This window comes from Argentina silus (genome assembly GCF_951799395.1).
Source record: "Argentina silus genome assembly, chromosome: 4".
Taxonomy (NCBI): Eukaryota; Metazoa; Chordata; class Actinopteri; order Argentiniformes; family Argentinidae; genus Argentina; species Argentina silus.
Window position 1 is genome coordinate 19685985 of NC_139658.1, and position 27500 is coordinate 19713484.

The window sequence follows — 27500 nt, forward strand, 5'->3', positions numbered from 1 at the left end:
CACACACACACACACACACACACTTCTATTCCGGTGCTAATGAGACTGGTGGAGTTAGAGGATAGCAGTGAAAGGTCAGGGGGATGATAGTAGTCTTTGGCATAGTAACATTGACGAGACGTGTGTCTAGCTTTGGCCCTCTGTGGGATGCATCGGTTTTCCACAACATCATAAGAATAAGATAATGGCTGACAGCTCTAAATATTGCTTTTCTCATGATGCTAGGGCAATGTCTGTAATATGGCTCTGACTGACTACTGTCTAATAATACTTGATGTATTTATTACATAAACTGAGATACCATCAGTTGTTATCTAGGCTAATGATTTATATCAAAATTGCTTTGAGGAGATTAAATCATCAACATAATGAACAGAATATGGTCAGTGCTGCCATTATTGAGTTATGTAACATTGGTGCTTGTCCAATGCAGTTATGTTTTGTTTTTTTAAAACACTTGTGCTAGTAATTATTTCTCGATGTCAACATAACACGCTCTCACATTGCGCCATCTAGCGGACATTTGTTTAAACAACATTACAATGTGCATACTATTCTTATACAACTGCGCTCCCTGCTGTCCATTTACTTTAATTACAATAAACCTCGGTTGTAAAATAGCCTTGCCACCACCAGGCGGCGGTAGAAGTCGACAATTTTGTCTGCAGACAAAGATGGCGGTGCGGAAGAAAGACGGCGGCCCGAATGTAAAATATTTCGAAGCGTCTGATACAGTCTCGCAGTTCGACAATGTCCGCGTGTGGTTGGGCAAGAATTATAAAAAGGTACTGCTTGCTTTTCATCAATGTAACTAATAAACCCATTTATATTTGTACTACATTTGGAGGACAATCTTTACAGCAGAAGGAGTGAGCAAAGAGAGAAAGGAGAGGGAGGGTGTGAGATGGGTTGCAGGATAGTCCAGCTGTTTAATCCACACATTCATGAGCCGGAAACAAAAGGATGCTGAGGAAACGTTTTGGAAAGAGACAGGGTCGTTAATTATTGATAATATATATTTCCTCAGTCCATATTTTCACCCTGTATATTGTAGCGGTAATGAATGGCCTGGTGTGGGGTTTTTGTCAAAGGGGTGAAAAACAGGCGAGCTAACGGTAATTCAAGGATTGCAGATGCATACGCTGGCGAGCGCAAAGCCATATGCAGCAGCGCAAGTGCACAAATCCAGATGTTTTACCGGCGCGTTTTTACTGTCTGCTCTTTCATTGCACACTATGTCCTTTATGGTAATAATATACGCTTTGGGTTTTCATGTTCCGCCCCCTTCTACCCCCTCCCATATGTTCATGCAGAATATGCTTCTTCATTGCCAAATTTCCAGTCTTTTGTCTCAGGTCGTCCCCACACCATAGACACTACCAGACAGACAGCAAATCCATACCTACTATTCAAATGAGGACGGATTCAGTCGTTTAACTAGATTGTTTAAGGAGAACCTTGTTGTTTTGACCATCAAACGACCTCTGGTTAGCACCTTTATTCAAACTCAGCATCAAAGTTGAAAAAGCCAGGCACTCGATAGTGTAATACTGTTTATATTATTATTATTATTATTATTATTATTATTATTATTATTATTATTATTATTATTGTTCTTATTATTATTATTGGTAACAATAATAATAATTATTAGTGTTATTATTAATGTTACTACTACTACTACTACTACTACTACTACTAATAATAATAATAACAATAATAATAATTCTACTAATAATGTTACTTTGGAAAAACACTCATCTCTTTATTAGTTCTAATATAGCCTGGTTTTTCATGCCTTTTTGAAGTTCAATGTTAGCTCTTTACCCACCCCTGTCACCTGCCTCCACTTTATGTTCATGGAGCTGACCCACCCATCTTCCTCTACTGTGTGTGCTGTATTACTGTGTTCAATGTCTTCCCCTTCTCTCCCTGTCCTTCAGTACATCCAGGCGGAGCCTCCCACCAATAAGTCCCTCTCCAGCCTGGTTGTCCAGCTGCTGCAGTTCCAGGAGGAGGTGTTTGGGCGGCATGTCAGCAACCCACCCCTCACCAAGCTGCCGGTATGACACACACACACACACACACACACACACACACACACACACACACACACACACACACACACACACACACACACACACAGCACTTTTTACTTCCTGTGCCCCCAGAATCTCAATCAAGAGATGAAATTCTGGGATCCGAGATGACTGTACATGTCTATTGGATTAGATTTTCCCCTAAACTCTCTCTCTACCCCCCCCCCCCCTCTCTATCCCTCTCTCCCTCTCTCTGTCTCCAGATGAAGAGTTTCCTGGATTTTAAATCTGGAGGGGCTCTCTGTCACATTCTGGCTGCAGCTTACAAATTCAAAAGTGACCAGGGCTGGTAAGAGTTTCATTCTAGCATGTTGTCATATAGGAGTTTGTTTGATTAGCTAGAACATGTTCTATCAAATATACTGTATATACTAAGATTGTGGAAGAAGGGACAATGTACAGTATGATTGTATCAGTCCTGAAACGTGAGGTTAGGTGCTGTGAAATTTGTAACTCCAGTCTGACTTCTTGGCAGGCGCAGGTTTGACTTCCAGAATCCTTCTCGTATGGACCGCAATGTGGAGATGTTCATGACTATCGAGAAATCACTGGTACAGGTCAGTCTGCCAAACCTCTCTTCTCTTTTTCACTTCAATTACAGTTGTTGGCTTCCTGCATAAATGTGTATTATTCGATTTCGAAACATAAACATGGGTTAAGTCCCTTTTCTTAAGAAAAAGACAGACTTTAAATGTTCATGTCTCCCTCCCTCTTCCTTGTCCCCTCTCAACACCACTCTGCCCCTCATTCTCTACTTGTTCTGTCTGTGTCCCTGTCTTACATTTCCTCTCCTCTGTCTCTTGTTTTCTCCACGGCAGAACAACTGTCTGAGTCGGCCTGTGATCTACCTGAGTTCAGACATTGAGCCGAAGCTGCTGGGCAAACTGAAGGACATCATTAAAAGACACCAGGTACACTTGTCTCCCTATGAACAGTTCTGTGGCATCAATGCACTGGACTATGTGTTGACACACTGAACTGTGTGTTGACTGTCACTGTGTTGGGTTGGCTACTTAAGGATGGGGTGTTAGTGGTGTTAAGCGAGAATAAAGTGTTAATAAGTGGAATTGTTATACTGATCAGTGTCGATGTGCTTTGACATTGCAGGGCTCAGTGACTGAAGACAAGGCCTCCAGCTCCCATGTGGTGGTGCCCATACCAACCAGTCTGGAGGAGGGTGAGGCTAACGTTAGCATTGTGTCCAGACAGAGTGTATTGTGTTTGATTGATAATTGAGAGGTAAACTGGTTTAGCTGCTATTGCTTCTAATAATACCCTCTTCTCCCGTTGTTCAGAGGAGTGGGTGCGCCCGGTGATGAAGAGAGACAAGCAGGTGCTGCTACACTGGGGCTACTACCCTGACAGGTAAGAACCAGAACCTAACACTGTCAACACCAACACTCAGACCTAACACAGTCAACACCAACACAGTCAACACCAACACTCAGACCTAACACGGTCAACACCAACACTCAGACCTAACACGGTCAACACTGACACTCAGACTGAACACAGTCAACACCGACACTGTCAACACCAAGACTCAGACCTAACACGGTCAACACCAACACTGTCAACCCCAACACTCAGACTGAACACAGTCAACACTAACACAGTCAACACCAACACTCAGACCTAACACAGTCAACCCCAACACTCAGACCTAACACAGTCAACCCCAACACTCAGACCTAACACAGTCAACACTAACACTGTCAACACCAACACTCAGACTGAACACAGTCAACCCCAACACTCAGACCTTACACAGTCAACACTGACACAGTCAACACCAACACAGTCAACACCAACACTCAGACCTAACACAGTCAACACTAACACAGTCAACACTGACACAGTCAACACTAACACAGGGACCTAACACAGACAACACTTACACAGGGACCTAACACAGACAACACTTACACAGGGACCTTACACAGACAACACTTACACAGGGACCTTACACAGACAGCACTTACACAGTAAACACTGACACAGACAACACTGATACCCTTTTAAGACAGAAAAACAGCTTCAATTGCGCTTCGATAACTGTATTGATCATTCCAAGCGTAACCTTTCAGACAGAGGAAAAAGTGCTGCTTCTGAAGCGTCTGTACCCTTTCACAAAGTTGGTTAACTTGCCAGCCAACGAGTTCAAATCATGACATTTTGAGATTAATCCGCTCACATTCCCCTACCGTATTTTAAAATAAGACATCCCAATCTTTCTCCAGATTGTCAAAATATTTATTTAAAATGCCAAACACTTTGTAGCAGGATAATGCTACACTTGTTGACATCCGATGGATTGACAGTTCAACAATCAGTCGCACAGCAGTTGGACCTATGTCCCGCTCACCTTGCCGCTTCAGCTGCGGCTTGCCTTTCAGACAGAGAAAAAGGGGCATGAAACTATCCCCCCGAATAGGTTTAGTTGCTGCTCTAAAAAGCCACAGCACAAAATGGCTGACTGGTGAAGTTCAACTGTCAAAAGTTCAACTGTCACGTAAAGATGTATCACACAATGTGATGTACACATACACTAGTCTTCTCTCACACCCATCTCTACCTCTCTTCACACAAACACTCACAGACCTGCTCTTTCAGTGCTGTTTCGTCATTTAGGAAAAAAAGCTGGTTTTGCCTTTAACCTTACTTTCCTTCACTGCTCAGCTATGACACCTGGATCTCAGCCAGTGAGGTGGAGGCTGCTGTGGAAGACCCGCCCAGCCCAGAGAAACCCAGGAAGGTGTGTACACAAGGCCCTCCTTATCTGTTCCCGATCTCTCTCTCTTCCTCCCTGTCCTATAACTCTCCCTCTCTTATTTATTAACTTGTGCCCTCCTCCAGTCACTCTGACGCATTGGCATTAACAATGTGCTCCTGTGTGTCCACAGGTGCATGCCAAGTGGATTTTAGACTTGGACCAGTATAACGAGTGGATGAATGAGGAGGACTATGAGGTGGGGGAGGGGGGGCCCAAGAGGAAGAGGATCTCTGCCAAGACCCTGACAGACGAGGTGACCACCCCAGATGAGCGCCGGGACAAGAAGCCTGGCAGCGCCAAGAAGAGGAAGCGCTCGCCCTCCCCCTCGCCAACGCCCCCACCCCAGGAGAGCAAGAAGAAGAACACCAAGAAAGGGTGTGTTTGACCTGACTGTTTAACCCTACATTTGGCATCACTACTGTATATACACCAGCATGATGACTAACATTGTGTGTGTGTGTGTGTGTGTGTGTGTGTGTGTGTGTGTGTGTGTGTGTGTGTGTGTGTGTGTGTGCGCGCGCATGTGGGTGCGTGTGTGTGTGTGTGTGTGTGTGTGTGTGTGTGTGTGTGTGTGTGTGTGTGTGTGTGTGTGTGTGTGTGTGTTGGGGCAGGCCCACTACCCCGTACACTAAGTCTAAGCGGGGCCAGAGGGAAGAGGAGCAGGAGGATCTGACTAAAGAGCTGGATGAACCCTCACCTGTACCAGCCGTGGAGGAGGTCAACCTACCTAAGACAGGTAAACAACACACACACAGTAAGCAGAACACACACATAACTACCATATATGTTTCATACCATTCTTCATTCCATTCCATGCATTACAATGAGCCCGTCCTCCGATTTCTGCCTCTACCAGCCTCCCCTGGTTTGTGAGCATTCAAACACTCCTTCCCAAGCACACATAAGAACACACACAATACACAATTTTGATTGAGACTTAGCCCAACCCCAACCTCGACAATGTTGATGAAACATGTGTCATAGCTGTGACTGATGGCCAGCATTTGACTGAAAATATATATTTCTCTCTCTCTCTCTCTCTGTAGTCAACACTAAGAAAGACTCTGAGTCGACCCCAGTGAAGGGAGGAACCATGACAGACCTGGGTGAGTTAGTTCCCTGTGCTACCTAGTCCATAGACATGATCCATGCTCAGTGTGTACCTTACAAACTTACAACAGTCCCAGACTGCATGGTATGCTGCTCTCACTTTAGCTGACTCCTATTCTTTTCTGTCCCCCTCTCATTATGTTTACTCTAGGAGGGGGGGGTGTTTGTTTTTTGTGTTTGTTTCTTTCCCCCCTCTGATGTATTTTCTCTCTTTCTATCCATCTTCCTACATCCACCATTTTAACAGATGAGCAAGAGGATGAATCCATGGAAACTGCAGGAAAGGTGAGTTGAAAGAGGACACGGGTTGTAAAAAAAATGTAGGTCGCAGGAGAGCTAAAAGATTTGACTCTCTCTCTCTCTCTCTCTTTCTCTCTGTGTGTGTGTGTGTGTGTGTGTGTGTGTGTGTGTGTGTGTGTGTGTGTGTGTGTGTATGTGTGTGTGTACGTGTACGTGTACATGTTCAGGAGGAGGAGGAGGGCTCTCCGAGTGTGAAGGGTGAGCCGGTGAAAGGGTCCGACCTCCACGAAGACAACGTGACAGAGCAGACCCACCACATCATCATCCCAAGTTATGCTGCCTGGTTCGACTACAACAGGTACACCATCACCACCCCCACCTCCCCATCACAATGGTTTCTCCCAAAAATCATCCATATTGACAGTGCACTGTCGAGTCATTGTTGTTAAAGGGTCGTAACCCTGTTGTTTTTTTGTCTCAGTGTTCATGCTATCGAGCGCAGAGCCCTCCCAGAGTTCTTCAATGGAAAGAACAAATCCAAAACCCCTGAGATGTAAGTACACACATGTATTATCATGTTATTACAGGATGTATGTAACAACACACATAAACACACATCTGTGGACATACATACACATACACAGACAGCTTCCACACCTGAAGTCTGACTTGGAGAGTGACTTTGGAGACAAAACTATGTGTATTAATTGAAAACAGTTACCAGTGGAGACTCTATCTCCTTAATCCTCTATCACTCTCTCTCTTTCTCTCTCTCTCTCTCTCTCTCTCTCTCTCTCTCTCTCTCTTCTCACAGTTACCTGGCCTACAGGAACTTCATGATTGACACCTACAGGCTGAACCCTCAGGAGTACCTCACCTCTACGGCCTGTCGCAGGAACCTGGCGGGGGACGTGTGCGCCATCATGAGGTCAGGAGGATCGCATGCACTTTGGGACATTTTCATTTTCAACAGTGAAATCAAATCAGAGGTTGTCCTAGAACATTTGGAGTATGAGGACAGTGGGTACTAGTGGGTACTAGTGGGTACTAGGGCTGACAACCACTAGGAAGCATTAGGTTGTAGCACTGTTGTTTCTCAGTTTAGCAAAACTCTTGCAAACATTATTGCTGGGTGCTACTTTTCTAGCCTTGTTGACTCTCTTCTTTCCATTCTACATGATGTGTTAACCTTTCATCACAGCTTTATCTGTCATCCTCCTCTTCTTCTCCTCCTCCTCTTCTCCTCCCCAGGGTCCATGCGTTCCTGGAGCAGTGGGGACTGATCAACTACCAGGTGGACTCTGAGAGCCGGCCCACCCCCATGGGACCCCCACCCACCTCCCACTTCCATGTCCTGGCAGACACCCCCTCCAGCCTGGTGCCCCTACAGCCCAAGGCCTCCCAGGTACACACACACACACACACACACACACACACCCCCCCCCCCCACACACACACACACACAAACACACACACACTTTATTACAAATGTATCTCTCTGTTTACAATAACTCTCCCTCTCCCTCTGTCCAACCCCAGACCCCAGCTCCGCAGCAGATGTTGTCGTTCCCGGACAAAGTGAAAGAGAAGCCAGCCGACCTGCAGAACTTTGGCCTGCGGACCGATATGTACAACAAGAAGACTGGGCCTGCCAAGGTATGGGTCACCATAGGCATGGCACGGGTGTGGTGATGATGATAACGATGATGATGATTATATTTAATAGCAACTATTTCAAAGTAGTTAGGTGTGCTGAAGTGATGTCGTTCCTCCTTACGTCCACAGAGTAAGAGTGCAGCCAGCTCCATGCGAGAGTGGACAGAACAGGAGACACTACTGCTGTTAGAGGTAACACACCATACCCAAACCAATCCTCATTCATTCTCAGATCAATAACATACTTCAAAGCAGAAAACCTTTTTATTGCCAAAATAATACCACACAAAAAAAAAACCCAACTCACAACAGCATTTATGTCAGAAAATTAATTCTAATTTCTAATTTTGGAAACATTGGACATAATAACAAAATGTAATGTCACCCAACCTCCCAATCCACCTCCCCGTCCTCAGGGTCTGGAGATGTACAAGGACGACTGGAACAAGGTGTCAGAGCACGTGGGCTCTCGTACCCAGGACGAGTGCATCCTTCACTTCCTGCGTCTGCCTATAGAGGACCCCTACCTGGAGGACACCTCCTCGTCCCTGGGCCCGCTGGCCTACCAGCCTGTACCCTTCAGCCAGGCGGGCAACCCCGTCATGAGCACCGTGGCCTTCCTGGCCTCCGTGGTCGACCCGCGCGTGGCCTCCGCTGCTGCCAAGTCTGCCCTGGGTGAGAAGTCAACTACCTACCCCTAACCTGTCCACCACAGAGTTGAGGAGGCCAACTAGGGCCGGATATCTCTTTGAGAATTCATCTTTCTCTTTATTTCGTATTCATTTTACCAGGAAGTGTCTTTTGAGGTTTAAGCGTATTTCTCTCCCTTGGGAGTGAGACCTTTTAGAGGTGGTGGGTATATTGGGTATACCGAGGGGGGGTATGTCTTCTCTTTTACTACCGATAGTAATTATGTGTGCAGTCATACAAAAAATATGACTCAATAACAGTTGTTTTAGCAGCATCCACATGCTATCACATTTACTACATGGGAGTTTTGAAGCACCATGAATATCCTGTATTTCCATCCCTCTCTTTCCCTACAGAGGAGTTTTCTCGTATGAAGGAGGAGGTTCCAGCAGCGCTGGTGGAGGCCCATGTCCGCCGGGTGGAGGAGGCAGCAAGGGCAAGCGGCAGGCAGGACCCTCTCTACGGCCTGGAGGGCAGCGGCATCGCAGGCACCGGCCTGGAGGAGGGAGAGAAACCTGGTATGACACAGAGGGGCAGAGCATGAAATTAACTTTTTGGTCTATCAGCCAAGGAGTCTGGTGGATGAGAAAATTCAAACATTTTTTTTCAAACCAACATTAAGAAAAAAAAACCTAATTATCATGACTCCTGATGCATTGAAAATTACTCTCTGCACAGAACGAACATCTTGAAGGCTTTAAGTTTCGTGCCTATTTCTGTATCAAAAATACCTCTAAATATTTTCCCCTGCATGTTTTTTATCTCACATGGTCGCGTGTAAGTTGCTATCTTGTGCTGCCGTGTGTAGTGGAGGGGTGGGGGGTGGGGGGTGGGGGTGGAAAGGTAGAGAGACAGGTGGAGAAACAAAAGGATGAGACAGAGAGAAAGATAGAGAGAGAAAAATGGGTTGTGACTTGTATCTTCTCTTGCCCTCTAGAAGAAAACAGTGACGAGAGCAAAAGTGACAGCCAATCCAGCGAGGAGAAGCCTAAGGTAAGGTTTCTGTTAGTGTTGTCAATATGAGAGCATTGTGTTTGCTGGGATGATACTGGATCATGCTCATGTGCTGTTTGAACTCTGTTTTTAGTTTTAGTTTTTAGTATTTAGTGTTTTTAGTATTTTAGTTTATTAGTCAGCATTATTACAGGTACAAAAAAACCCCATCAATAAATAAATAAGACTATTGAATAAATAAGACCGTTGAATAAATAAGACTATTTGCAAATTGTCATGTTCTTACTACCATGGTGCCAGCAGCAGGACAGCAAAGAGGGAACCATGGAGGAAGAGGAGAAGCAACAAGGAGAGAATGGGAAGAAGGAGGAGGAGAGAGGGAGAGAGGCAGAAGGAGACAGGGAGGCTGAGAAGACGGACTCAGAGATGGGTAATGTTGATGTCTGTCACTAGATCTGACTGGATATGAATGGATATCTTAATAGGACGCAATGGAGAGTTAATAGTTTTTTCTTAAAGGCACACACTGATGCTTTGTCTTCTATTTGACTATCTATTTTTTGTTCATTTCATTATGGCGTGACAGAAAAGATTAAGGGAAAAAACACCATGAGCAAAAACAAAAACATTCCTTAAAACAAAAGGCACCAATTATTTCTCTCTAATTATCTCTCTCTCTCTCTAACTTTATGACATGATTGTGAAACCGGGTTTACCTCTCCTCACCAGGTGACGGAGAGAAGGAGAAGGAAGGGAAGGAGGGGTCAGAGGAGGGACAGAGGGAAGGAGAGAGCGAGGGAGAGAGGAAAGCGAAGGTGGAGCGAGATGTGGGAGAGGGGAACCTGTCCACCGCTGCTGCCTCTGCCCTGGCTGCTGCTGCCGTCAAAGCCAAGGTAATCCTCACACCGTCACCATGGTAACAGGCCTTGCCCCTCTTCAGTGATGCTTCTAAACGACAGTTCTGTAAAACACTTCTACCGTGCCCTTTGCCTGAGGTAAAACATGTTAGGGGCTTTATGGCTTCGGGAGCCTGTACTGTTTCACGTACTGCTGATTGCCTTTCTCTGTCCCCCTCTCACATTCATACTTCTCTGAACAGCCTGATATCTGTTTGAGAATTGTTCTCTCCTTTTCTATATATTTAACATTTGTTTTACCAGGAAGGGTATTTTGGGGTTTAAGCCTCTTTCTGTCTCTCGGGAGGGAGACCTTTTATAGGTGGTGGGTATATGGCAGGGGAGGCTGTTGGAGGTAGACAATGATGCATGTTTTAACCACTATGAATAACCTCTATTTCCCTTCTCTCTCTCTCTCTCTCTCTCTCTCTCTCTCTCTCTCTCTCTCTCTCTCTCTCTCTCTCTCCCTCCCTCCCTCCCTCCCTCTCCATAGCACCTGGCTGCTGTGGAGGAGAGGAAGATCAAGTCCCTTGTGGCTCTGCTGGTGGAGACTCAGATGAAGAAGCTGGAGATCAAACTAAGACACTTTGAAGAACTGGAGACCATCATGGACCGAGAGAGGGAGGCTGTGAGTGAAGGAGTGACTGTAGTTGATTATGGAAGACAGACTTGTTAGATGACTGAGCACATTGTCCTTACCTGTGTGTGTGTGTGTGTGTGTGTGTGTGTGTGTGTGTGTGTGTGTGTGTGTGTGTGTGTGTGTGTGTGTGTGTGTGTGTGTGTGCGCGCGCGCAGTTGGAGTACCAGAGGCAGCAGCTGCTGGCCGACCGTCAGTCCTTCCACATGGAGCAGCTGAAGTATGCAGAGATGAGGGCGCGCCAGCAGCACTTCCAACAGATCCAGCACCAGCAGCACAGCCAGACCGGGGGCCCTCAACCCAACCCTGCCACCGCAGCGCCCCCACCCCAGGGCCCGGCAGCTACCCAGCCAGCCCCGAGCACCCCTGCACCACAGCCAGCCCCCAGCCCTGCGCCCCCCGCCTCCCTGACTACCCCCATGAGCGGACCCTCCCCTGCCCAGCCCACTGAGCCCCAGCCGCCCCCAGGCCCCCACACCTCACCCCCTGGACCCCCAAGCCAAGCCCCCACAGTCCACCCCAGCACCAACCCCACTCCAGCACTCCATGGTGAATACATTTTATTTTATACTACAAACTAGAGCACATAATAAATTAATTTACAGTGGAATGTATACTGTAAGTACATAAATAAGCATATTTTGCCATTTTTTCGAATATGCTTATGCAGCAAGTTTATATGTGTTTGTGAAAGTGTGTCACCTTCCTCTTTGTTTTCTTCAACCCAGAGCCCAGCGCCCCTCTGCCTGGGGATACACTCCAATCCTCAGCCCCCGTTCCCCCCCCGCAGTGAAGAGCAAGAAAGAGGGGGAGAGAGGGCATGGAGGGAGGGAAGAAAAGAGAGAAAGAAAGGGTCCTGGCAAACTGAATGACATTGACCACTTTGTACCTATGAATCCTGCCTGTGTCATCGAAAACGAAGTCAAAAACCGAGGGAATACAACAAACTTTTGAACCATGATAAACATTTGGACTGGACGATTGACGTGAAAAGAAAGAAAAATGTATTTCACATTAGTCAAATGTTTCCCAACAGGAATGAATATTTAATGAAAATCCCCTCAAATTGACTCCCAACAAGAAAATGCCAATGAAGAACTTCATCGGTTTCCCAACAAAAAGTCACCTTTCCTCATGCCATGTGACTGAAACATCTGCTGTCTCCTTTACGTCGGAAACTAAGGATAAAACCAAGAGATTACGTTCATGTTAATACGCCACCCAAGGATATGAAGAGAGAAGTCAAAGACTCATCTTGTCTTTTCAGTCCTTTAAACAGTGGTGCTTTTTATTTCCTTCATCCATTGACTACAGCTTGCGAAGTCACATGTCCAACAATGTCCTTAGAGGTACTCCTTGTCCCAGGGTACCTCTTATAGGTACTTAGAATCTATAGAGAAAATAATTGCACTTTGAAAATATGTTTCCCCTTGGTCATATTTGGAGACATGAAGCATTAACTCAATTGACCCTAAGCAGTCTTATTTTTCTTTTTTTTCCTTGGTTGTACTTTCCAAATGTGGAACGGTCAATTGGGCACGTTACCTAATTTGGATCGGAGGCCTGTTACTCTGTATGTGGGAGCTTTGAGGTTGGCCAATTAGTCAGATGTGTCCAAAGCTATACGTTTACCCCACTGAAATTGTGTGTGAGGACCATGAAAACTCTGCAACGTATGGAATCACCTTTTAAATGATACGTCATCATTTTGATACCCCCGGTCTCTCTTTGCTCCCCACTGCAGTTTAACCTAGAAGGCGTACGTACTGTAAACTGGATTGTCTGTTACAATGCTGTTGCAAATTGTGTTTCACTCAAATTTGAACAGGTACAATTCTGCTCTGAATGACGGAGTGAGAGCATAGAAACCACTTGAAAGTATTGATGATAAGGAGCCACAGACTCCAAGCAACCTCGCTGACCCTCAAGGACTAGGTCACAGTGTCCTGAAAGGACCTTTTTTTACTTTGACTTTTTACCAATCCTCCTCAAAGGAGATCCATTTTATCATCCAGATCTGAAGCACTTATGAACATTTTTGTAATCATCAGCCTAGCAGTAACTGTGCAATAAATATGATTTGTGTCCACGGAGACCTCATATGAAGTCACATATGGCCATCATCAGTGAGTGCCGTTGTGAAGATTGTACTAACACTCTAAAGAAATGACTCAATATGAGGTCCGGTTAAGAGGAACTCTATTGGCACTTCAGTGATGATACAACTTTTTGTCACAATTCTCTGTCCATTGATAAACCAAATCTTTTTTCTTTTTTTTTCTCTCTTTTTTTTTTTTTTTTTTTTTTAATATTTTTTTAAAAATCATGTTTATCTCAACTTCTCTCTATGAATTAGAAGGCAGAAGTGGATACTTGGGAAATCCACTGATTTCTATAGTTGGTTTGTGTTTCGTTTGTTTCCAGTGAGATGTCTAACTCACATGAAACTTATGTTTAAACTGTAAAAGGCAAGGGATCTCAAACCGAGTTCTGCTTACAGCGAGGAGAATTCTGTCCTTAATATCTGTAACAATATCTTCACTATGTATCCTATCTATTTTTATATTTTTTGACTGTCAGGTTTTCCACCTTGTTTCTTTGATATTACTATGTTTGCATTATTGCAGTATTTTATTACCTTTGTACCCTCTATCCCCTCGCCTCATATTGTCATGTGTGTGATCCTCGTAGGTCAACATGAACTGTCAATCAGTGTGAAGTTTGAGACGTGACTGTGCGCATGTGTGTGAATGCATGCCATGAAGATCTGTAACCCAGAGAGGTCCTTCAGTTCAACCTGCCCAGTGCCATTCGTTTTACCATTGGTTACAAAGGCTGAGGAATTATGATGCTTATTGTTCTCATACAAAAGTACATAATAATCACATGCACACAGCACATCACACAAATACACTCCGACAGTGTTGTACAATATTCTCAGATGATGAAACGTGTGTCCAGATAGCCAGTGTTAGAAACCTCACCACAGTTGTGACCATGGACGGACTGCTGTGGTCTCTGTGTTATTACGTTGTGTGGATTTCGTGATATGAAATAAGTGTCTGTTCAGTTTCTGTTCCAGTTTTTTTTTTTTCATGATTGCTAACGATAGCAATGGTTGCATTAATTATGTTGTAGAAATGAACCTTTCCTCAGTCAAACCGTTGCAGAATTAGTGTTACAGTTACTCTGCAGTTCGTAATGAATGACAAAAACAAACAATGCTAAGGTTTTACTTACAAAAATGTTGGAAAACAAATAAATGAAGATGAAACGATGAGTAGGCTTTAGTCCTTTTTTGTATTCATGACTTGACTCCGTTCCAAACATGAATACGTTTTGACACCGTTCTTGTGACTGTAGATAACACTGTTTTGACGATGTCTTCAAATTGAGTGAAATCCTCAAAGTTCTTATGCTTAGTATTAAGACTCTAATTTCTAAACAATCAGCCCCTAACATCAATGAACAGGCAAAGGGAAAGATATTTCACTACCTGACAATATTACTGAACGGCACACTAAAATAACTGTTTATAAGCACCACAGGAGGGCAGCCCATGTCAGGTTTCCTTACTGGGTCCTACACTCCCCACTATGGATGCCATGCTATGTCAACTAAACAGTCAATACTTTCCACTAACAGGACCAAGTGCTAACTGATGCCCTACAAGCTACTGGGACCAGAAACATCTCCGATGTTGTGGAAAAATGTCACCGCTTACCATACAGGGGCTATTGTCTGCCTCGGTGCACTGTTTGGAGATAGACCTGCAGTCCCATAAAAGGGCTACTGTTCAGTAAGTACTGGAAATACCTTTCTCACAGAGCCGTACAGGGCCACTACGATTGGATTCATACCTATACCATATAGGACTACTGCCATTTTTACTTGTACAAGGGATGGTTTGCAGATTGCAGAAGTTACAGTTACAGAAGCCATGATAGCAGTCAAGCAATATCCTATAACTTATAGACAATATAAATATCAATAATATACAACTTTGTGGCAAGAGAATAAACAAATGAACTCCTTTGCATTTTTCATGACAAAGCAATGTATGCCCTCAATATACAGTATATAATAGATTAAAAAAAAACTATTTGAATATCACTTTCTCAATGTGTCAAAATATAAAGCACGACAACATAACTAACAATACATGCTACCTCTCTATTACTGGACTGGTCTCTGGAAACCGTGCCTTGCATCATCTCCACATATTGTGTTATTGCTTCTGATGAGGTGGAGAAAAAAAACCATACAAATATTGCTTTTCAGAAATTGGGGATTTTTATTTAATACAGTTTGATACAACATATACATGAGACAGTACAGAATCTACCATTTCATGATTGGTTGGCCTGGTAAAATCGACATTACAGTTGGTCTCAGCCAATGAACATGCATCTCCTCTGTATAAAAACACAGCTATTGGGCAACGAGATTGACACGGGTTGAGTGACAGGGAGGGAATGTATGTATGGAATAAACAAGGGAATGTTATTGCCGATTCTGTCCACAAGCTTGGCATGATAGCATGCGCCTCTGTGGTTGGATGATATTTTGAAGTGAAATGAAAAGGGGCTTTTCAACTCGAGACACAGAAAAGGCACTTCTGAAATAAAATTAAAAAATGACAAAACAATGAAACGCAGGTCTTGGAGGGGAGGGGGGGGGGGTGGTTGGTTGGTTGGTTGACATGGGAATGAGAGACAGACATATATAATAGAAAAAACATTTTGGAATAAAATTAAACTGATTGTGTGTTTGTGAAATCTTCAACCACTCATCACCATCCGGACGAGTTCTGAGAGAGAGGGACAGAGAAAAGGCAGCAGTCAGCATCAGATCAGGCTCGGTTGGTGTCTGAGAAAGAAGGAACCTCCTGGAACAAACTCCACCTCCAGCATCTGCCAGCACTGCTACAGCCTCGTCACACTCCCGAGAGTCTCAGACTGACACTCTACACTGCATGGTTTAATATTGACTGGTTGAATACCAATATATAAAACATCTAAAATCTTCGAAAAATCCTTCCTTGGTCTATCAATGGCCTTCACAGTACATTAAAAACCACAATATGAAAAGCAGATCATCAACTGAGAGTCAAGTCCATTTAGTGACTTGGACCTCGAGGAGGGTTTACCTCCCCAACATGAGCACTGCTATGCTGGAGCTGGATGATGCAGCCTGAGTCTGATCCAGAGACTTCACGTGTCAGTCAGAAGAGAGAGAGAATCTGCATTAAACCGGAGGTCAGCATTAAAGACAGGAGTGGGGGGGGGATGAGAGAGGGAGGGAGGGTGGGACAAAAAGAAAAAGATCTCTCTCCTAGCGAGCCACAACAGCCAAGTATTTGCCCAGGCCTCAGGACCTGGAATGTTTTAGGATTAGCAAGCCTCCTCCTTATTTGGGCTGATCTAACAGAGGAAAGAAAACAGGGAGAGGAGGGGGGAGAAAAGGAGGGGGCAGAGATCTGGAGAGGGGGAAAAAAACAAAACTGTAGGTCTAGCAGCAGTCTACCAGCAGCAGCAGCAGCAGCTTCCATGGGGAGAGAAGGGTGGGAGGGAACCGAAATCACCAGCCAAGGAAATGGAGCTGCTCATTGCAATTCTGCATTAGTAGGAACACAACTATACTGTAGGAGACAATCACCCAACTCTGGTGTACACCGCTCCCCCCCCCCGCTCCATTCAGAATTGAACAGTCATCCCTCTACCCTCCTGACACAACCCAGGCCCTGCTCTCATTCAGTCAGACAGACTGTGTCCACGGGGGTCAGAGGAGCCACCTAGACACATGCAGAGATGCTACATGCAGGCTACAGCCAGGGGAGGGAGGAGGGAGGAGGCAGGAAAGGGAAAAAGGGGCTCTGCAAGGAGAGGAAGTTTAGAGTATAAACAGAGCCGAACCATTCCAAACCCACTCCGCCACAACTTCTGACAAAACCATCACTGCACAGAGACGCCCTTCTGCACACACGGTAGCATAGCGTTTAATCTACTCAGTTTATATTGCTTGATGGGGCCCAATGCATTTGAAATGTGTATGAGTAAGGTTACGGCTACTTCCGTAAAAAAAAAAGGAACTCTTTAACTACTTGCTTTCATACAGTATAAACTGTTTGAAGGAAGTAAAGCTAGGAGCCTCTGTGCAGCAATGGGTTTCAAACATGGTCCCCCTGTCACCTCCCCCAGGGTAGAGGAGACCCCACCGCTGGGTTAGGTGCAGGTCCTGGGGGGGAGGGGGGTCAGCTCATACCCTCCACTCAGCCGGACATGATTTGGCGGACAAAGGCTGTGGGAGAGGAACAGGCAGTCAGTGAAGGGGACAACACAAGAGGGTGAGGTAACACACACACACACACACGATGAGATACCACCATGCAGCCTCCATCAAGTCTAACACACCGACGCTCCTTAATAAGACGAGGGGGTTTGTGTTTACTTGAGGATAAACATGTACATTCCATTAGAGACACTTGCCATTGTACCAAATAACATTTATTATTATTCGTAGCAATAACAACTGGGGAAAATGGCAAATCATAGAACATTTTGACACAGTGATCCCGTGGACTTTACACCATCACCTCCTCTCCACAACATTGCTTTACCTTCATAGTTGATGCAGCCGTTTGCATCTTCGTGTCCTGCTAAGAGAGTCTCCACCTCCTCCTCTGTCATTTTCTCACCTGCAACAGCAAATAACGTGGACAGATAAAGGTCATGAATTGTACTTGGGCAGACGGACCGCAAACTTTATTCAAACTTCATCCGCACTAGATTATTCGCTAAACAAATGAATGCTGAATTGAAACTCACCTTTGCTAAAACACATCCAACTATTGACACACACAAATGTCCCGTGTCATTTACTTTGCATAATTGTCCTACTGACACAGTCAGTATGGAAATGAGGGGGTCAATATGGATAAGACAGGGCACGGAGTCACTAGTTTAAGAGGTAATTGCTGATTAAAGACATTGAAGACCTTTGGTACTTAAGTCGGGTTGAGTTGTTAGATAAGAATTTGGGGAATGTATAGATTGTGTCTCATGTGACGCAAATTCAGGAAGAGACGTCATGAAAGTGAAACATTTGAATTACTAATTTTACCACATACCATCATTAGGTGGGTTTTCGTAATGACAACATTAGCTTATGCAAATTGTTGGAAATGTGAAGTTAGAAAAGGCACTGAGCCAAAATGACAGAGTTCCTCAAACACAACTGAATGTGTTGTGAAGGCTTGCTTAATGAGGCCTCACAAGCCTTTAATAAGGTGTATTTGAGCACTTGCCAAGCGTGGTGAGGACGTGACGCAGTTCTGCGCCCATCACTGTGCCATTGCCCTCCTTGTCGAAGACGCGCAGACCCTCCACAAAGTCCTCAAACGAGCCCTGGTCTTTGTTCTTAGCGATGGCCTGGAGCATGGGCAGGAACTGCTCAAAGTCCAGCATCTTGTGGTTCATCTCTGGAGGGGGAGCATGACAAAAACAACCACATTTTACTTCCAATAGTCTACAGTAGATACTGTATTGTCGGTGAAATTAAATAGATGCATCCGAGTCATTTATGACCAGGCCTACATAGTGAGGGAGAAAACCCAGAAAAGGAGATCCCTGATAAGCATTCCAAAGTCCCCAAAAGGAGGGAGGCACTCTTGCATTCTTAGGCAACTTTCAAGAAACTGAACTAATCCACAAATCTTGACAGACTAAAATAACATGCATTATCAGTGTTACATTATCAAAGCATGTTCACATATCTAGAAGATGCATCTACTCTCCGTGTAAGAACAGGACAGGGCTTGTTTTGGGAGTGAACCAAAACAATGCTCTGGGTTTTTGACTGATAAGGGACATTCCAAATGTCCCCCCCTCCTAGGGTGAAACCTTTAGGCATTCTTTGAATTTGATATCTGGCATTACACACAGAGATATATTCATAGTGTACTTCACATTGTATTAACTTTTTCTAGGTTCCTCTGCTAAGGAGAATTCTATTTCAAACTTCCATGGCTTTCAAGACACATTAGTTGACACATTACACCTGGCTGGTTAAAGACAAATTAGTTCATCAAACTGGTTTTGTGGAGGTGTTGGCTACAGCTAGGACACCAAAACACACCAGCCCTTAACCTGAGTACATAACAACAATGTCACACAGGAAACAAAACAATCTTAAATAAAAGCTTTTAAATGTGAACCCATGTTACATTATATATGTGATTCAGCCAGTCAGTAGATTAGTGACCAATTGCTCTTTTTTCAGTGATTATTCAACCAGGAGCTAGCAGTGTGGCTGACCTTCTGATTTAGGGTTGCCCAGGACCTTAAGCACCTCGGCGTTAACGGGGTTCTGGCCCAGGGCCCGCATGACATCCCCACACTGGCTGAAGCTGATCTTCCCATCCCCCGTCCGGTCAAACAACAGGAAGGCCTCCTTAAACTCTGACAGGTAGAAGGAGACAATGAATCAGATGATAGACAAAGAGTGAACAGGATGAGTGGTTAAGTTGTGTAATAAATAAATAGAGCCTTGTTACACAGTACATGCTATTCAGTCCGCTAGAGCTTTACTTTATTATTATTTTTTATTTGGTTGTTTGATGTGTGTAATTTACAAGCAGTGACTTCTAATGGAATGCTGTCTGAAATTAGGGTCATTTCCCTGTTGTCATTGTTATGGTGCTGCTTGCATCCCGTCGCTGGTATGCGGTGCTTCCAGAGACGGCCCATCTGAAACTAAGGCGAGCCACTCATTTACCCATATATGGCATTGAGAGCAAGCGCTGGCCGAGTAATCTGTCAACCATCTTTTAAAACAAACGAGCGCAAAGGAAATCTATCAACCGCGCAACAGTGCTCCTAAAAAGGCGATCGAGTACAGAACAAAATAACAGGGGACCAACAATCGACAGATACTGTAATTTATGTATCTACATTGGACACATAAAAGTTCGCTAACTAACAGAAACAAACCATGCAAGCAAGGTTTAGTTGGGCCACGCCTTCAAGCTGTAGCTCGAAAAAAGTGGTTTAGTCATTTCCCGGTCACACAATGAGCAAGCTTCCACACGAGTGTTGTGAGAACTTGAAATATAACTAGTCGTGTCTTTAAATCTCCCAAAATATGTCTTGCCCTCGTTATTGTTGGCATTCCGGTTACTCTGCTCCAAGTACAGAGATGAAACCAAAAAATCTGAAACTGATTCATAACACTAAAAACACTAGCTACTTGCTCATAACAATCAGAATCTTCACAGCTGAAAAAGTCATCAGGTTATCTTGCACAGACATGCTTCAGCACATCATTAGACAACATTCTTTGCAAATATATTGAGCTAGTGACATTATAAACTAAACAACCATGAAGCTAAAATCTGAATCTGATATTCATATTGCTTCCATTAATCAATCACTCAAATCCGCTATTGTGGAGAAAACACTGGCCTGGGCAAACAGTCATTTTGTTAGGTCAATGTTAATATGAGAATATGGCATATTTCTCACACACACACACTGATGCATGCATGTATCTCAGGCTGGCCATCTCAAACCACACACAACCTGGTCCATCAGCACAACTCACCTAGGCTCCTGTTTTAATTCAGCTTGACTGCAGGGAACAAGCTGTTTCCCACAAGACACATATATACGCAGTCACAGGACAAGAGAGAAGAGCTATCCCACAATGAATGAGGATGAATGATGAGAGATTAGGCGATAAATAACTTGGATAGACAGTAGGCTAGCTAGCTAGCTTTCAGTCATTATATAAAGCTGGTTGTAACTCACCACAAATTTGGTCTTCTGAGAAGTCAGACTGGTTGAGAAACAAAAGAGAAAAACACACATAAATGGGATTATCGAATGAGGGCATGAAATTGCTGGCATAATGTTAATTTAGCGAGCTAGTTAACGCTAGCTAGCCTGAGCCAGCATTAGCAACTGTATTTGCAACGTCTACACAAACATTTGGGTTTAACTGGCTTTGTTTCAACGAATTGAAAATACCATCGTGCTAAAACATCTGCGCTGGTGTACACATAATCTCTCATACATAACTACCAATCTTGAACAAATGTAGCTGGCTATTTACCATGTCTGGGCTGCGTTTCTGTCCGGTCTTCGGGCGGAGGTCGGGGAATGTAGGAGAGGGGTTGGAGAGAACGTTGACAAGAGAGACTATCCCCTTGACGTCATTCGTTATTAATCCAATGCACTGTACAAGCCAATCACATTTTGCAGGCGTTGGCTCCTTGGATTATTTACCGTAAAATTAGAAGACATGCGCATATCAATGGGCACACAAAACTGTCTTTATAATCCCTATGATGTTACTCAAATCTGTAAACGCGTACAAACATATGACACATCTGTGTATGTTAGCGTTTAAGTAATAATCCTTTGTTGTGTTAAAATTTGGAAAATAATGCCGCTAATGAAAGTCTGGTCGAGATCGCCATTGTGTGGCACGAGTAGGCATTCATCTGGCTTTTCCAGATGCAAAATATCATATACAAAACATGCAATACACAAGCAGTGTTTAGGAAAATATGGGCCTGTTCTGTTACAGAAACTATTGCGGATACATAACCAGGCAAGCACAGTACATATCGGCTCTGTTATTAGGGTATATGTGAATCAGAAGACAAAACTGTGATCATTTGTGCTCACGCTAACGAGCAACAGGTATCATTCTATTAAACAATAAATCAATCAAGAAAAATATTGCACAGACAAGTGTAAATTACAGCTAAAAGTCACTTTATTGTTGGGATGGTTCAATTCATTATACCTCAAGTCCTTGGTTGTGTGTGTGTGTGTGTGTGTGTATATATAAATATATATATATACACACACACACAGTATATGAGGCTTTTAAATTCATGAGACATTGAAAATGGTTCAGTGCATTTGCTTGACACTTACTGGGCATCTGCACTGGCCAAATCCTAAACATACAAATAAAGGCAGAAAACAAAACATGACTAATAAGGGTCCTGAGATTCTTCTCTTCCCCTCTTTTCACTCTGCCACATCACTGCCCGCCTCTCCACACTGAAAGCGGACAAAGTCCAACACTCGAGCCTCCTGCTCGGTCAGGTACTGGGCCACTGTCCTACTGGGGTCTGGGAGGAAGCTCTGGGGTAGCAGGCGCGTCTCTGCCTCCCCGCATGGCAGGTCATCCATGTTGCCGAGGGAAACGGGCGCCTCTCCCACCACGTGCTGCCCGAGCTTACGTCCCAGGGTCTCCTGAGCTCCACCCTTGCCTCCCCGGAATACCACAAGGGCACCGTAGCGCCCCATGGCCATGTCAGACTGGCCGGCCACACCCCCGTGCACATATGAGCCGATGTGCCAGTCTGCAGGGACACCCACTGTCACCGCGCGTCTCACAGACATGTTCTCACCCAGTCGACCTGAGTGGGGAGATGAGAGGCAATGACATAATAGAAAAATACACACCCATAACACAGCACTATTGGATTTCTCCGGGGGGGGGGGGGGGGGGGGTTCTAGGAATGATGCTGCAGATTTACAGGTTTTCTGTTTATAACTGACTCACCTATGGTGAGGGCCAGCTGATCAGCCAGTGAAGCTCCTTCACCCACATTCAGTTTAGAGAGGTCCTTTGCTGCCAGCAGACTCTGAAAGATACAAAACATTATGACAATCATGTGCATGAGCATGTGAAATGTGCTTGAGAATTAGGATTGTGTGGCTACAGAGGGAGGGCCCATACCTTCACATATCCAGTCTGGCCTTGGGTTTTACTGCGGTGGTGAGCCATGGTGGCAAATGCTACATCCTTCACCAGTTGCTGGAACTTCTCATTACGGGCAACAAAGTCTGTCTCACAGTTTACCTGAACCACACACAAAAGTGGAGAACATTAGGACAACATTAAACATAAGGTACACATACTGTACAACAAACTGGAGATGGTAAATTCAGAACAACAATGATGAGGGCAACTGATAGCATCACCACTCAAATGCTGTCTTTAAATGCCTTACTCATCTATTTAAAACATATTGTCTGAGTGAGAACCTCCTATTGATCTACTGAGTCACTGTGCTTACCTCTACCATGACTGCAGCTTTGTCTCCAACAAACAGTCCGATCAGACCTTCTTTGGCCCGTCGACCCTCCAGCTTGCTAGCCTTGCTCCAGCCTTCCTTCTGGGCCTGCTCATTTAGCCAGCTCTCTGCCTGTAATTAGGGAAATATTACTTACAGACACAGACACAGACAGCCAGTGGTGACCAATCCCTGCCCTGGGGGGCCGCTGTGTGTGCAGGCTTTTGTGCAGTAATACACCTGATTCAGCTAGTCTCTGTGTCAAGTTCATGGCTGGAACAAACAAATACACAAACAGTTGTCCTCCAGGACCAAGATTGGACCCTCCTGGTGTGAGTACAGAATGTGCAGAGAGGATATGGCTGATGGATTTACCTGTGTGATGTCATTGTTGAATTTCTCAAGTGCTTTCTTGCAGTTGATGAAAGTATAGCCAGTGCTTTTCCGTAATTTCATGAGAAGGGCTTTCTCAGCAGCGAGGAGGGGACAACCCGTGTGTAAAGACTGCACATGCTGGTTGATGCAGACCTGCGGGTGACATAGGAAGAGTTATCACATTTCAGGAGAAACCAGCATCGTAGCTGGCTAAACAGTGCACCAATACTTTCTTGGCCTCTGCTCAAGGAAAATGTGATGTCACAAACAATGCTTAAAAAGTCATTAGCTGGCTTAACAATGCTCATAACGTACTTTGCTATATTTGCACTACAGTACAGGACATCTTCCTGGTCATTAGCACCCGGCTGGATAGTTTGATGATTTAGTTCAAATCATCAGCTGACAATGACAGCAGCTCGTAGAAGACATCAATACATAACTATGAAGAAGAGCTCAAGATATCATATGTGCCTCCATTTGTCACCTACCTTTGAGAGCTCTGTTCTGATCGATCTAAAAACATTGGTTAATGTCATCCTCAGGTCCTTTTTTAATGGAAACTACAAGATTTCTCCTTACTAAACCTAGAATGTCATTGAACCACGCTTTGTACGGCAACGGAGAAGGGCCAAACAGAGCAAAACGCTAATAATTTCGTTGATAAACTGTTTTGCTTAGCGCCCTCTTCAGTACTGGAATGCATATTGACATATCTGGATGTCTGATGAGTGAACCAGAAATAGACTCTGAGTGAACTTCAAATATGTACAACTTTAATCTTTCTTAAATCTCTTTGTTGCTGGTCTACTCAATGTATGGCTGATGTCTTTTTCTTGAATATACAAAGACATGGTATATGACTATTAAATAGATTTTGAGAGAATATGCATGGGATATTATTGGGTGCTAAAGTTTACTTTTTTTAGAGGGGGCCCAACTTCGGCCAAAGACAGTAGGGCAAATTTCCACTTACATATTCCTGTATTTTTCACGTGCCTGGGTTGACACTAAGAACACGTGCCACCACCAGTACTCCGTGACATAATAGTGTGAAAGAGAGCAGATGTGTCCAAATAAGCTGTAATAATGACAATGTTAAACAAGGTCAATTTATGGAACTATCTGGTTACTGTTGAATATTTCAAACATCACTAGAATTTTGTTTTAATGTGATCTAACAATATACTGTAGTATCACATTGAAATCATATAGCCTGACAAATAAAAACAACCAGAATGATAGGTACCAGAAAACAATCTGATAAGATGTACTTTCATCCTTGTGTGTATTGAACAGGTGTACAATTTCTCACATTCATTTCTCATATTCATTAACTTCATCCAGGTCCTTCTCCTTTTATTTTTTCGGAATGACATACACAACTTACAGTATATCTCCCCTTCCATTTTTATATCTTTTTCAAATGAGATGGTAAATATAATTTGCATTCAACTCACACACACACAAGTCAAACCAGAACCCCTCTTCATCACCATGAGGCCACTATGATTCAACAACCCACGTTCATCCTTCCAGGTGATTCAGCAATGATAAGACTAACAAACATAGCTTTATTTAGGTAATAAATGGAACCACGTGGGTAGTAGGGTTAGGGGTATGTAATGTACAGTATATGGAACAGGTACTACATGTAATCAGTGTGTAGTAGGAACTGACATCCCCGGAGTGATTGGCAGACTGACTATGGGGTGGAGCCTTTTCTGAGCATTGGAACCTCTGATTGTCCAGGTTAACTTGCTATTTAAAGGAAATCCATACTTTCGACAGTACACCCTGTTTCAGACCTTTGCGGGGCTAAGATGAGGATAATTCTGCTTCTCACACTGGGGGTAACCCTCTTCTCTCAGGGATACAGCAGTAAGTATGGGCACACCTAGGCAGCTTATTATGACTAGTATAGATTTGATATCTTTATCTGAGAATGGTACATCTCATAAGGCTCATACAATAGGACCAAAGCATAATTCATTTGATCATCTGAAGACATCTGCCTAATCATTCTGCAACATTCTGCTCTGTAATGTACCCCTAGATACCCTGGACTCCTGTCAGAATCGCTGTGGTTACGGCACTGACCCTAACTACACCTGTCAGTGTAACTCTCCCTGTGAGCGCTTCAATGATTGCTGCTCAGACTATGCCAGCCTCTGCAAAGGTGAGTAACACAAAACATGAGTTCAGTCAGGACGCTTGCGTCGGTTTAATCTTGTTTCATGAAAATGGTAGTACATTCAAGTCTGGCGTAAGATGGAGGCTGGGGCGGTGGGTGGAGGCTGGGGCGGTGGACGACGGACAAGTGACTCTCATGGCCAGTGGCGTTACACTGTTTAACCATGGTGGAGTGTTGCATATTCGGCTCATTTAAGCCTCATTTCTGAGAGATGTGATGATGTTTTGCATACTTGTCAATCAGCTGTCTGTCACCTGAACAACTATGGAAACTCATACACAACTGTCCTTTCGGCCTATGTAATTTTACATACATTGTTAGTTTGTTAGAATCGGTAAAGAAATGTTTTGTGTGTGTGATGTGTTCTACAAATGTAAAAGAGAAGCATTGAGTAAACTCTCTATGTCAACAGTAGTCTCACTCATTTTCTCCAGGAGGTTCTACATCGTGCCAGGGCCGTTGTGGAGAGAATTACAACTCTCAGAACAAATGCCACTGCAACTCAAAGTGTCAAAGTCACAACAACTGCTGCAGTGACTACACAATGCTCTGTGATGGTAAGAAGGGTGTACATGTCATCTCTTATTCATGCAAACGTAGCCTCTGTCCCTGAAAGATATCGCCTGTGCTGCTACTCATGAAATTTGTTATCAGTTTGAGCTACTATTTTCCACCCAGGGCAGTTGGCTTACAACACCTGGTATGATTCACACAGTGGACGAACACAAGGGGGGGGTAGGGTTAGGATCGGTGGGTGGAGGCTGGGGCGGTGGGTGGAGGCTGGAGCGGTGGGTAGGACGACCAACAAGTGACTTTCATGGCCAGTGGCGTTACCCTGGTTACCCATAGTGGAGTGTTGCATATTCGGCTCTTTTAAGCCTCGTCTCTGAGACATGTGATGATGTTTTGCATACTTGTCAATCAGCTGTCTGTCACCTGAACAGCTGCGCCGTTCGACTTAAAGTGTCCCGCCTGAACATACATAAACTTCATTAACCTATGCAGACTGACTGGACAGTTTGCCATGGAAACTCATACACAACTGTCCTTTCGGCCTATACACTGTGTCACTTTACATTCATTGTTAGTTTGTTAGAATCTGTAAAGAAATGTTTTGTGTGTGTAAAAGAGAAGCACTGAGTAAACTCTCTATGTCAACAGTAGTCTCACTCATTTTCTCCAGGAGATTCTACATCGTGCCAGGGCCGTTGTGGAGAGAAATACAACTCTCAGAACAAATGCCACTGCAACTCAAAGTGTCAAAGTTACAACAACTGCTGCAGCGACTACGCAAAGCTCTGTGATGGTAAGAAGGGTGTACATGTCATCTCTTACAAACGTAGCCTCTGTCCCTGAAAGATATCGCTGAAAGATATTTTCCACCCAGGGCAGTTGGCTAACAACACCTGGTAAGATTCACACAGTGGACGAACAAAAAAAGGGGGGGGGGATTTCTATAGCGAAGACTGGTGCCATCCCAATTATGGGATGGCACCAGTCTTCGCTATAGCAAAACTCTTACCAGTCCATCCCCCTGTTTGCTGAGCCACACTGCCTGCCCCAAACAGGCTCCAATCCAGTAAAGGCATCTGAACGGAACAAAGAATGCGTGTGTTTGTGTGGCCACTAGGGGTCATTGGTGCGCAATGTAAAGTGTCTATGATCATGCACATCACTTGATTTTCCAACATTGCTACTTTCATAGCATTTTGAAAACACTGCACACAGGGCACAGTAATTCATAGTCTTGTCCTGTGTGGAGATCACAACAACTGCTGCAGC

At 44.3% G+C, this 27500-nt stretch overlaps 4 protein-coding genes across 6 annotated transcripts in view; 2 read left to right on the forward strand and 2 right to left on the reverse strand.

The window, feature by feature from the left end:
* Positions 1–674: 674 nt before the first annotated feature.
* Positions 675–14284, forward strand: smarcc2 (SWI/SNF related BAF chromatin remodeling complex subunit C2; the record flags this gene model as incomplete). Its single annotated transcript, XM_083669212.1, is given in 26 exon segments — positions 675–785; positions 1944–2063; positions 2303–2388; positions 2575–2656; positions 2918–3010; positions 3207–3276; positions 3395–3464; positions 4779–4854; positions 5003–5247; positions 5484–5608; positions 5919–5978; positions 6230–6267; positions 6450–6580; positions 6704–6775; positions 7037–7150; positions 7474–7619; positions 7622–7878; positions 8008–8070; positions 8295–8553; positions 8925–9086; positions 9506–9561; positions 9826–9952; positions 10252–10415; positions 10912–11046; positions 11214–11604; positions 11784–14284. Coding segments are annotated over 26 exon segments (3318 nt in total). The 3' UTR covers positions 11849–14284.
* Positions 14285–15325: 1041 nt separating this feature from the next.
* On the reverse strand, positions 15326–21265 carry myl6 (myosin, light chain 6, alkali, smooth muscle and non-muscle). Of its 3 annotated transcripts, none has more exons than XR_014554196.1 (7): positions 21166–21265; positions 20862–20889; positions 19371–19514; positions 18362–18535; positions 17675–17752; positions 17273–17355; positions 15326–15865 (listed from the first exon to the last, which is right to left on the reverse strand). XR_014554196.1 is itself a non-coding variant. In XM_083669049.1 (7 exons), the coding sequence occupies exons 1-6, from the start codon at positions 21166–21168 to the stop codon at positions 17327–17329; spliced, it is 456 nt and encodes a 151-aa protein (XP_083525175.1). In that variant the 5' UTR covers positions 21169–21265; the 3' UTR covers positions 15326–15865; positions 17320–17326. The 3 variants fall into 3 exon arrangements, 2 of the variants coding, with proteins under 2 accessions (XP_083525175.1, XP_083525176.1); XM_083669049.1 differs by having other exon boundaries at positions 17320–17355; XM_083669050.1 differs by lacking the exon at positions 17273–17355.
* Positions 21266–21816: 551 nt separating this feature from the next.
* Positions 21817–24143, reverse strand: tsfm (Ts translation elongation factor, mitochondrial). Its single transcript, XM_083669322.1, has 6 exons — positions 24016–24143; positions 23525–23677; positions 23153–23281; positions 22813–22935; positions 22636–22717; positions 21817–22489 (listed from the first exon to the last, which is right to left on the reverse strand). Exons 1-6 carry the CDS (start codon positions 24061–24063, stop codon positions 22095–22097), a joined length of 930 nt encoding a protein of 309 aa, XP_083525448.1. The 5' UTR covers positions 24064–24143; the 3' UTR covers positions 21817–22094.
* Positions 24144–25347: 1204 nt separating this feature from the next.
* endou (endonuclease, polyU-specific) overlaps positions 25348–27500 on the forward strand; it is a gene marked incomplete at both ends in the record, with an annotated part of 4628 nt that continues 2475 nt past the window's right edge. Inside the window, 3 exons of the mRNA XM_083668044.1 lie at positions 25348–25405; positions 25581–25703; positions 26153–26275. Of these exons, the coding sequence (XP_083524170.1) occupies positions 25348–25405; positions 25581–25703; positions 26153–26275 (304 nt within the window). The remainder of the gene's footprint in view (positions 25406–25580; positions 25704–26152; positions 26276–27500) is intronic.